At 38.5% G+C, this 12,500-nt stretch overlaps 1 protein-coding gene across 1 annotated transcript in view; it reads left to right on the top strand.

The window, feature by feature from the left end:
• The window catches only part of pias4b (protein inhibitor of activated STAT, 4b), a 176,629-nt gene that overhangs the window by 155,794 nt on the left and 8,335 nt on the right, over positions 1-12,500 (top strand). The window contains exons 3-8 of the mRNA XM_079876796.1: positions 117-441; positions 2,428-2,512; positions 7,182-7,223; positions 7,317-7,407; positions 8,989-9,114; positions 12,387-12,418. Of these exons, the coding sequence (XP_079732922.1) occupies positions 117-441; positions 2,428-2,512; positions 7,182-7,223; positions 7,317-7,407; positions 8,989-9,114; positions 12,387-12,418 (701 nt within the window). The remainder of the gene's footprint in view (positions 1-116; positions 442-2,427; positions 2,513-7,181; positions 7,224-7,316; positions 7,408-8,988; positions 9,115-12,386; positions 12,419-12,500) is intronic.

Raw genomic sequence — 12,500 nt, 5'->3', positions numbered from 1 at the left:
AATAGTGTTTTTCGTGACTGTACAGAAGCTGAATTGCGAAACTAAACCCGGAGAAATCTTCCATATATGGATGATGATCCGTGTGTGAGTTCCTCCGTGTCTGGTGTGTCCCACAGGTGATGCTGGAGGTGTTTCGGGTCACAGAGCTCCGTCTCCTCCTCTCTAAGATGGGCAAGAGTAAAGCGGGCCTGAAGAAGGTCCTGCTGAAGAGAGTCTCCGACCTCCTGCTGAACGAGTGCAGTCCTGAGCTTCTGTCGCTCGTCCGAGAGCTTCACACACTCCGACAGGCTTCCAGAGACTCCCAGATCTCCAAGCCAAGTCCGGTCCACATCATCTCCATGCCGGAGTGTGTGTCGCCCGCACCTGTGTGTGCAGAGCCACAGATGATCAGTCTGCCATTCTGTCACACGCTGGACACCATCCTGACCCCGACGCCTCTGGGTATGAGGATGATCTTTTCCAGTTTTTAGGATCTCATATTAATAAGGATTAGGGGTGTAACAATTTATCACAATACAACAATGCCACAGTGTGGATAACTCACCCAGTATAACTCAGTTTTCAGAGTTTTAGTGTCAGTACTACATTAAACTACTATATATAATGTTGAATATAATGTATAATAATGCAATGGGGGAATATGTGTGTGTGTCCTGATAATGCCAGATGTCTGATGTTACCAGTAAAAAGTGGTTTTCATTATTTTAAATATATCTAGTCAGTGAAAGAGTGCATATTCGTCTAAAATAATTCTGTTTCAGAATCATGAATATTGTTATTCTGGCGTCTCTATTGTCCTGCTTTGGGTTTCAGCACCAAGTCTATTCACTTACACACACAATGTAATATCAAATTGAGCATTTTAATCAATAGTAAGTTTTTGTAAACCTTTTTATGTCTTGGAGTTTCGCAATAATATCATATCGTGAGTTCAGTGTCGTGATCTGTATCGAATCGTGACATGAGGGAATCGTTACACCCCTAATAAGGACACTAAACTGAATCATAATTATCAATTCGTCATGGACAAAATCAAGCCTCGCCCTACATTTGTAGATGTATAAGTCAGAAAAGGGAAGAAAAGACTTCTGTTTCATGACGACTTTAAGTGCACTGCAATATTTTACCATAAATTTAATATTCAAACCTATTCCCTTATTCAGATCAATTTTAACCACGTTGATTCTGATGACTCTCGTGTTTGATTCACATTGATTAGGATGACTTTTGTGTTTGATTCACGTTAATTTCGGATGACTTGTGTTTGATTCACATTGATTCGGGTGACTCTCGTGTTTGATTAAAGGGGGGGTGAAATGCTCATTTTCACTCAATCTCCTGTTAATCTTGAGTACCTATAGAGTAGTATTGCATCCTTCATATCTCCAAAAAGTCTTTAGTTTTATTATATTTATAAAAGAAAAATAGGCTGTACCGAGTCTTTCCGGAAAAAAAACGAGCGGCTGGAGGCGGGCCGTGTGGGCGGAGCTAAAGCTGTGCTGACGCGCCGAGCTAACAACACACAGAAACATTTGTTCAACAGTTTTACTCACCGAACCTGCGACCGCGAACCTTTATCATTGTGACTGCTCCATCCTTAAGCATTAGACGATCTGCAAATCCGTCGATCTGGGCTTTGTTTGTAAAACAATCATCGTCGAAATGCAGGGAACAAACAGTCTTGCACAACTCCGTTGATGCTCTGGAAAAACATACTCCATCCACTGGTGCCTTAACGCTGGGTTCTTTGGGAATCTGTGCAGGGATGTCTTGCCCTGGCAACCAAAAACCCACTTCTTTGGTGACATTGACTTTCCAAAAGCCGAGCAGAGCGCTTTGATGAGGCACTGCTTTCGCTCTCTCGCTCTGGTCTACAAGTGCGCGCGCGCCCGCGCTATTCATGGAGAAGTGCCCTTAGGACCCATATAAGGAAATTCCGCCCCATCTGACGTCACGAAGACCCATACTCGAAAAAAACTTTCCGAAACTTGTGACAAACCGGAAGGACAATTTTTGGCACAGAAATACTCCTTCAAACGTACAATTTAATTTTTGAAACTTTGTCCATGTTTAGCATGGGAATCCAACTCTTTAACAGTGTAAAAAACTCAGTTTGCATGAAATAGCATTTCACCCCCCCTTTAACATTGATTCAGATGACTCTTCTGTTCGATTCACGTTGATTCGGATGACTCTTGTGTTTGAATTTTACTATGTGACTCAAACACAAGTGTGTTTATGACGACTCTTGTGTTTGATTCACATTGATTCGGATGACTCTCGTGTTTGATTCATATTGACATTCACATTGATTTGTAAATTTACTATAAATTAAGTAATCAAACCTATTCCCTTATTCAGAGCAGTTTTAACCTAAATTGTTGATGTTGAAAGCATGCATGAGTGTGTATTTGCTCATGTTTTCAGTGCCCACGTGTGGAGGAATCATGCAAATCTCAGATTTCTTGATTCATCTCAATGCGAATCAACAGGCACAGATTCAGAAGAGCCGGTGAGTTTCTGTCTCGTCTTTATTCATTCTTCTGAACATTAATGGACAGTGTTGTGCTGTTGATTGTAGATATTAATTGTTTTCTGAAAAATGTCTCCAAATGAAGTGTTTATGATTCAAAAAAGCATGTGGTCAGAAAATAATCTGGTTTTCCCTCTAAAATAACTAGATTTTTCTGACCCCACTGACAGATATTTTATGCATCATTTTTTTGAGCAATTTTTCAGAAAGTCATTTTGCTTCTCAAGTAAATGTATTTTGATTTAAGAACGTTTAAATATTTGTGCTGAAAATAAGACAGAAATTTCAGGAACCTTACAAAAGATCACTTTTGGGCACATCTGTTTATTATTTTCTTAAAAGAGTGACGCATGCAATGCAGAATTCTGTTCTGAAAAGAAAACTGAACCAAATGTGCATTTTAAAAGTGGTTAATGGTTCTGAAAAGATAAATCTGAGTGAGTCGATTCGGCGAGGAAGTGAGTTGAATGACCATTTGAGTCCATGATTCAGACTTGTGTGTTTGATTCACGTTGATTCGGATGACTTTTGTGTTTGATGTATATTATGTGACTCAAACAAAAGTGTGTTTCTGACGACTCTCGTGTTTGATTCACATTGATTCGGATGACTCATGTTTGATTCACGTTGATTCAGATGACTCTCGTGTTTGATTCACATTAACTCTGATGACTCTCGTGTTTGATTCACATTGATTCAGATGACTCTCGTGATTGATTCATGTTGGTTCAAATGACTCGTGTTTGATTCACATTGATTCAGATGACTCTCGTGTTTGATTCACATTGATTCAGATGACTCTTGTGATTGATTCATGTTGATTCAAATGACTCGTGTTTGATTCACATTGATTCAGATGACTCTCGTGTTTGATTCATGTTGATTCGGATGACTCGTGATTAATTCACATTGATTAGAATGACTCTCGTGGTTGATTCACGTTGATTTGGATGACTGTAAGAAAAAAATCCCTATTATCTCTAGCCTTGGCTACCGTATATAGACCGCCTGGGCCTTTCCTGATTTCCTAAAAGAGTTTGCCGGTTTTTTTCTCAGATCTATTGGTCAACGTCGATAAAGCATTAATTGTTGGAGATTTTAACGTACACGTAGATAATTCAAATGATGCGTTAGGGGCTGCGTTTACAGATTTATTAAACTCCTTTGGGGTCAAGCAAAACGTCACTGGTCCCACTCATCGTCTTAATCATACACTCGATTTAATTATATCACATGGAACCGATCCAACCGATATAGATATTATACTGCAAAGTGATGATGTCACTGACCATTACATGGTAATTTGCATATTACGTACTCCTGTAATATGTCATGCGGCGCCGCGTTATCGATTAGGCAGAACAATCCTTCCAACCACTATAGATAATTTTTCAAATTGCTTATCTGATCTGTCTCAGCTGCTCAGTGAACCCAAACAAACAGATGAACTTGAGGAATTAACTAGCACTATGAGCACCATTCTCTCTGGAACATTGGATATTGTTGCACCCATTAGATTAAAAAAGGTCAGAGAGAAAATTAAAGCACCATGATACAACAATACTACGCATGTTCTAAAGAGAGAAACCCGTAATTTATAGCGTAAATGGAAACAAACTAATTTAGAGGTCTTTAGAATCGCGTGGAAAGACAGTGGCCCTCAATTATCAAAAGTGCGTACACCAAATTTCCAGCGTACACCTGGCGTACACCCAAAACCACGGTGACTTTGAGATTTATCAATATGGACGTTGGCGTACGGCACGCTCAAATCCTACGCCAGCTCAGGAGGTGGTGTACGCACGTTTTGAGTTAGTGCGGAAATGCACAGAAAAACAATTCCTAACACCACAAAACGCACTGACAAACTAAAAGTTATGATATATTATGACCCACTGTAAAAAAACAACGACATAGTAATTATAAACTTCAGTGTTTATTTTTGTGCAACATGGACTTCAATGTTTTGTTGTTCCTTCAGTTGCGATGTGCGCTTTACCTGACGTTTCAGGGTTCTGCGCACGGACTGGGTTCAGTAATGAAAGGCTTTCAATGACCAAAAAATAATTCAGACTGACAAAATAATAAAAATGACCTTCTTCTTCTTCTTTTAAATAATAATAATAATAATATTAATACACATAATAATAATAACGACATTCTTCTTCTAAATAACAATAAGCGCCATTTATAATAAAAATCATAATAATAATAAGAAGAATATTACAAATTGTCATGCAATTATTAATGTGAATGAATGGTACTCCACATCACATCATCATCACTATTGTACACCCCAATACATGTGACGTGATACGAAATTAAATGCTAATTGTTTCAAAACACGTGCTGTAAAATAATGCATTGTGATAGGTCATTTGCTCATCCAAGTTTCTCTTCTTTGCCGTCTTCCGTGTGTCCATGGCGTAAAATGAGGGCGTGGGGGAAGCGGAGACTTGAATATATAGGGGGCGTGTTATTTTAATGACGATCGTTTTCAGCCGCGGCATTTATCAAGGGCAGGTATTGCGTACATCTGGATTTCAAAGGTACGCACAGCTTCATAAATCAGGCGGTGAGAGGAGTGTAAGCATAATCTTACGCCAACATATACGCCCGTTTCTACGCAAGAATGATAAATGAGGGCCAGTATGTCACGTTATAAAAAGGCCCTAAAAGTGGCCAGGGCTGAGCATCTCCGCAAACTAATAGAAAACAACCAAAACAATCCAAGGTTTTTATTTAACACCGTGGCTAGACTAACGAATAAACAAGCGTCACCTGAACAAAATATCCCGTTACAGTTTAGTAGTAATGATTTCATGAACAACTTCACCGAAAAAATAGAAAGCATCAGAACCACAATTGTAAATGTTCAATCTTCAATCGCGCCTTATAATTCAGCCTCAATTATCACCCCGCAAGAACAATTACAGTGCTTTATAGCAACTATAGAACAAAAAGAGTTAAATAAACTTATCACTTCATCTAAAACAACAACATGTTTATTAGATCCTATACCCACTAAACTACTGAAAGAAGTGTTACCTGTAGTGGAAGAGCCTCTCCTCAATATTATTAACTCATCTTTATCTTTAGGTCATTTTCCAAGAACATTTAAACTGGCAGTTATAAAACCTCTCTTTAAGAAACCACAATTAGACCCAAATAATCTAGCAAATTATAGACCCATTTTAAATCTTCCGTTTATGTCTAAAATATTAGAAAAAGTTGTGTCCGCCCAACTGGGCTCTTTCTTGCAAGAAAATGACATCTATGAAAAGTTTCAGTCTGGGTTCAGGCCGCACCATAGCACTGAAACTGCGCTCGTTAAAATCACAAATGATTTACTCTTAGCTTCTGACCAAGGCTGTATCTCAATACTAGTTTTACTTGATCTTAGTGCTGCGTTCGATACTATAGATCACACAATACTCTTAGATCGACTACAAAATTATACTGGTGTTCAAGGACAAGCATTAAGCTGGTTTCGATCGTATTTATCAGACCACTACCATTTTGTCTATTTAAATGGGGAAAAATCGATCATAACTCCAGTAAACTATGGAGTGCCGCAGGGATCTGTGTTAGGCCCTCTATTATTCTCAATATATATGATGCCACTTGGAAATATTATAAGGAAACATGGAATTAGTTTCCATTGTTATGCTGATGACACTCAAATCTATATTTCATCACGGCCGGATGAAAACGCTAAATTATCCAAATTGACAGAGTGTGTTAAAGATATAAAAGATTGGATGATGCGCAATTTTCTTTTATTAAATCCAGACAAGACAGAGGTACTAATCATCGGTTCAAAAAACCACCCACAAAACCTCTCACAATACAACTTTAACATAGTAGGATGTCCTGTTACTCTATCCTCTACAGTAAAAGACCTGGGTGTTATACTAGACTACAACCTGTCTTTTGAAAATCATATTTCATATGTTACAAGAACAGCCTTTTTCCACCTTAGAAACATTGCTAAGCTACGTAACATGCTATCAGTTTCTGATGCAGAAAAGTTAGTTCATGCATTCATGACCTCGAGACTAGATTACTGTAATGCTTTATTAGCTGGTTGTCCTGCATCCTCAATAAACAAGATACAGTTAGTGCAAAATGCCGCCGCTAGAGTTCTAACTAGATCAAGAAAATATGATCATATAACACCAATTTTATCATCACTACATTGGTTACCTATAAAGTCCCGTATTAATTACAAGGTATTGCTACTGACTTATAAAGCCCTAAACGGCTTAGCTCCAGTTTATTTAACCGATCTTCTATCGCCCTATAATCCATCGCGCTCTTTAAGATCACTAAATTCGAGGCTTTTGGTCATACCTAGGATATCCAGGTCCACCATTTTCACATTGATTCACATTGATTCAGATGACTCTCGTGTTTGATTCACATTGATTCGGATGACTCTCGTGTTTGATTCACATTGATTCGGATGACTCTCGTGTTTGATTCACATTGATTCGGATGACTCTCGTGATTGATTCTCCTCTCAGTCTGACCGTGTTTTACAGCTTCTGTGCCTCGTATTATGTTTGATTACAGTGTCCTCACTATAATTGTTTTATTATAACTTGTGTTCTTGAGATATTTAAAGCTTTTTTCTTCCCTCCATCAGGAAGTCTCAGTCTGGCTCGGCATCTGTTCAGGTGGTGCTCAGGTGAATCTTTACCGCAGAAGAGTAAAACAAATGACATGTACTGCTGTTCAACCGCATTCATTCTGAAACCGTCTTGTTAAATGTGTCTTTCAGGATTTGTTACAGTGAGAGCGTCGGCGTTGAAGAAGATCAGTATCCGCCGAACATCGGTGTTTTAGTTAATCACATGAGCTGTCCTGTACAGGTGACGTATGGCTGATTAAAGTATTAGATGATTTGACACCAAAAAGGTGCTGTTAACATCAAATCTTCTGCATCACGTGTTGCCAGGCCAAGTTTACACATAAATAATAATATCCTGTGAATCCAGTTGTCTGGACAGTGTCAAAAGGCATTGAAGTTTTGAACTCACTTGTTAGTTATCGCAGTTGCCAAGACATTCATTTGTTGTCCTCATTCATTTACACTTGTTTAAAATGTGTTTTTAACATGAGTGATAAAGAGAAAGCAACATGTAGAGTCCAAGTTCACCGTGAGTAGCTTTTCCGTAAATGTATAAGGTGCATTCAGTGTCATAAAAATAAATACAAAACACCATCATAACATACAATAATGCAAGAAAACAATATTAGATGTAACATAAAACCCTGATGTGCATAACTGATAAGTGAGTTGAATGACCAATTGAGTCCATGATTCAGACTGATGACTCTCATGTTTTATTTCACATTGATTTGGATGACTCTCGTTTTTGATTCATGTTGATTCGAATGACTCTCGTGATTGATTCACATTGATTCAGATGACTTTCGTGTTTGATTCATGTTGATTCAGATGACTTTCGTGTTTGATTCACGTTGATTCGGATGACTCTCGTGATTAATTAACATTGATTCAGATGACTCTCGTGTTTGATTCACATTGATTCGGATGACTCTCGTGATTAATTCATATTGATTTGGATGACTCTCATGTTTGATTCACATTGATTCGGATGACTCTCGTGATTAATTCATATTGATTCGGATGACTCTCGTGATTAATTCACATTGATTCAGATGACTCTCGTGTTTGATTCACGTTGACTCAGATGACTCTCGTGATTGATTCACATTGATTCGGATGACTCTCGTGATTAATTCACATTGATTCAGATGACTCTAGTGTTTGATTCACGTTGACTCAGATGACTCTCGTGATTGATTCACGTTGACTCAGATGACTCTCGTGATTAATTCACATTGATTCAGATGACTCTAGTGTTTGATTCACGTTGACTCAGATGACTCTCGTGATTAATTCATATTGATTCGGATGACTCGTGATTAATTCACATTGATTCAGATGACTCTCGTGTTTGATTCACATTGATTCAGATGACTCTCGTGTTTGATTCACATTGATTCGGATGACTCTCGTGATTAATTCACATTGATTCAGATGACTCATGTTTGATTCACATTGACTCAGATGACTCTCGTGATTGATTCTCCTCTCAGTCTGACCGTGTTTACAGCTTCTGTGCCTCGTATTATGTTTGATCACAGTGTCCTCAGTATAATAACTGCATAACTGATAAGAAAAACTTTATTTCAATGGAGAAGCGTCAAATGTGAGGATTCTGGGAAAGTCAGGTTACAGTTTTTCATTATTATTATGGTGCTTTTTAATTCCAAACACTGTAAATATAACAGTATTTTAAGTGTCCTGTCCAGTTTTTCACTGTGTAGTAAGGTAACGTAAGGTAAGCATTTTTACATGCTTTTACTGTAGGATTTTTTACAGTGTAGTTTAATTTTGTCTAATGTTTATGTGTTGTTCGCAGTGTTCCTATTCATCCAATAAAATGGGCACGGAACCTTCTCGCCCGTGTCGTCCGATCGACATCACACCCGACCTGTACATCTCATTCACAAACCGATTCTCAGTGGAGTGGGGAAACTTCGGCAAGGTACGTCTGTCTGACAGAATGAATCCCACATAATAATATCCATGAGGAGGCGTGTCTATTCATTTGACGGATGGGGAGTGTTTGGGAAACATGTTTAAAAGTCGACGCACTTAAAGTCCCCCTGTGGTGGAAGTCCAGCTTTTAATGTTGTTTATGTGGCTATGTGGTGTTTTTAATGTGCTTTAAAGGAGAACTCCGGTCAATTTTAATATTGAGCTCATTTTTTTGTACATTTGGAGTGCTGTCAGTACAGAGAACAACGACAGAAATCGGTGTTGCCTACACAGAGTTATTCTATTTTTAAAATGTGCACCCTGTTGACTTCAATGGGGCAAGTTTTAAACCTGCTTTTAGCCTCTTAACATCCTTGATGTGTCATTACAAGTGCACAGGTCATGTGAGTGATTCCTTCCGAGTGAACACGAGTGAATCTGACTGCAGTAGATGTGAAAGATATGAATAAAAATGATGTTTATTCAGCCAGCGCACATACCTGTATTTACATCCTGTTTTCAGTCGAAGTCCATAGTAGTCGATTGTCGAGTTTGGGCGCGTGATCATAGGTACTAAACCAATGCGCGTGAACTCGACAATCGACTACTATGGACTTTGACCGAAAACAGGAAGTAAATACAGGTATGTGCGCTGGCTGAATAAACATCATTTTCATTCATATCTTTTACATCTACTGCAGTCAGACTCACTCGTGTTCACTCTGAAGGAATCACTCACATTGGCTGTGCACTTGTAATGACACATCAAGGATGTTAAGAGGCTAAAAGCAGGTTTAAAGGGACACCAGGCAAGTCTGAGTGTTTTTTCTCTACGAGCTCCCCCTAATGTCTGGTAGTAAATGCTTTCAAACACTCTGTGTAAAAACGAACTGTTGTCCCTCCCCCCTTGCCACGAGCAACCCAGCTGATCAGCTGTCAACCCAGCTGAGCAGAGGAACCGGCTATTTCAAAACCAGTTATGTCTACCGAGGCAAGTAAAGCAATATTTTATTTCCAACTGATGGCGATTTTAATTTTTTTTTTATTGTGTTGTCATGCATACTAACGTTAGTATTTTTACCGGGAATGAACGATATGAACGAGGCGAACTACTGCTTTCGTGTTTGTTTGTTTTTGGGAGAGTGGGCATGAGCATAAATATATATCGGAGGCTAATATTTGTCTAAAGTTATATTAGCAAGGTCTATAAGTTCATCTGGTAGAATGATGGTTTACCTTTGCTTGTCTAAGAAAACATCCGAACGTTTTTTCTAGCTCGATCATGATATGTGCAACATGTTATGCCTATTATCAGACGCGTTGACTTAGTGACATATAATAAAAGTGTAAGTTACACAAATAAAACCTACAGAGGAACGGTCAAACAACTACAGAAATCAAACGTGTTTGCTAATGACAATGCTAACATCAAAGTTATAGTATCTAGCGTACTAGTAAGCCCGTAACAGACAGCGATCATAATAAAAACCTTTACAGACAATAGCAAACATCCTGAGGTCACAATTACTTGAAATTTAAATATTAAACACAGTTTATTCCAAAGATACTTAACTTACAAGTGCAACAGCAGGATCAGCATCCGTTTTGCAGGCTTCTGTTTCTCTCAGTTCTCACCATTCTGAAAAAGCCGGTCCGATATATTTACTCGAGTCTGACTTCTTGCTCGGTCAGTCTCCCGTTTCCTCTTTCGTTGGTCCTCCGACAAAGATTTCCTAGCTTTCTGCTTCTTTTTTACAGGCTCAGCCATAACTCAATCTATCACTGCCCTTCAATTATAGCTAGTCGGTGCTTGAATAGGGGCGTGTACGTGTGCAGTGCCGTCAAGCAATTCGTTACATCGCGAGACCTGATATCACGCGATACTTCCTGACGCCGACCCGCGTCCCAAAGTTGCAAGTGAGTTTTTTCCGCTCTCGGGCACCAGGGGGGTGCGAAACCACCACCATTCAACCCGAAATGAGTAATATAACCATTCCACTGACTCCGAAGCTGTTCAGTTAAGGTTAAAAAGTTACCTAGTGTCCCTTTAAAACTTGCCCCATTGAAGTCAACAGGGTGCAGATTTTAAAGGGACACTAGGTAACTTTTATACTATACTAAAGAGGATAACACGGTGTAGGCAACACCGGTTTTTTGTCGTTCTCTGTACTGACAGCACTCCAAATTTACACAAAAATGAGCTCAATGTTAAAATTGACCGGAGTTCTCCTTTAAGGCGAGACAAGGCAGGCAAAAACATCGTTTTTTTTTTACTGGTCAATTTTGAGATTTTTGGATATTGGTCTTCAATAACATGTCTTCTTTCAGACTTGTGGTGAAAAAAAGTCCGAAATACACATTTAGGTCTTTATTTTACTACACTTTGTCTGTTTGCGTCTTTAGATTTCTCATAAACTCAACAAAAGTTGGCGTTGTTAATCAATACGCTGCTCCGCGATCGCCGTCTGCTCCCTGTCATCACACACACGTTAGAAAGCTCTCTCTCTCCTGTACAATGCTGTCGGATCCAAATATGGTCATTTCCTTTTTATCAGCAACCAATCGTGAAAGAGAAAGGGCTGACTGCGCAATCTCATTGGCTGATGATAAATCTTTAAAGCCTGTTTTCTCAAAATGACTTTTCTCTCATTCTCCAAGTCTGAAATCTCCACTTCAGTCGCACCGATATACACCAAACTTTCCAGTCTTGTACCTAGTTATATTATGAAGACATTTACAGAGGGATTTGTAAATATATTATTCCTAGCCTGATTTATATAACATTTTATTCCAAAAAACATGGTGAAAATAAATTTTTTAAGGCTATATTCTTGATTTACAGGATAACAAAAGTAGATACCCATAAATCCCTCTGTAATTTTTTTCCCGTCTAATATGTGAACACAATAAAAAAAAAAATTTATGGCTGGCTTTATCCAATACTCAGATTTAGTTTTTTTAAATATATGCAAATTAGCGCATATTTAATTAGATATTGCCTAATTTGCATACTTAAACATTAAATTACAGAAAACTTGTAATACATTTTTTTTCTCATCTTAATGTAGGTAATCAACTGGGAAAGTTTCATGGTGATATCTGCTAGTTAAAATGTTTACCCTATTCACCTGTAGTGTCTCGCCTAAAGACAAAGCATGTGTAAATTCATAAGTCAACACCATTGCTGAGTATTTTCTCCTTAAAACTGTATGAGACTAATGCAGTTATGAGAGAGAGATTAAGTGTGTGTGAATCACCTGAGTGTGTGTGTTTCCACAGTGTTCATCAGCAGCGTCTCTAATAGTGAAACTGTAAGTTTATCTGCTTCAAGAACAGCGGCGTGATTCCCTCGCCGAGAAACGCTTGTAAATCGTGTGTAAAGTGGTTCTGGCG

This window comes from Squalius cephalus, assembly GCF_949319135.1.
Source record: "Squalius cephalus genome assembly, chromosome: 7".
NCBI classification, from domain to species: domain Eukaryota; kingdom Metazoa; phylum Chordata; class Actinopteri; order Cypriniformes; family Leuciscidae; genus Squalius; species Squalius cephalus.
This window is presented reverse-complemented; position numbering and strand designations above follow the sequence as displayed.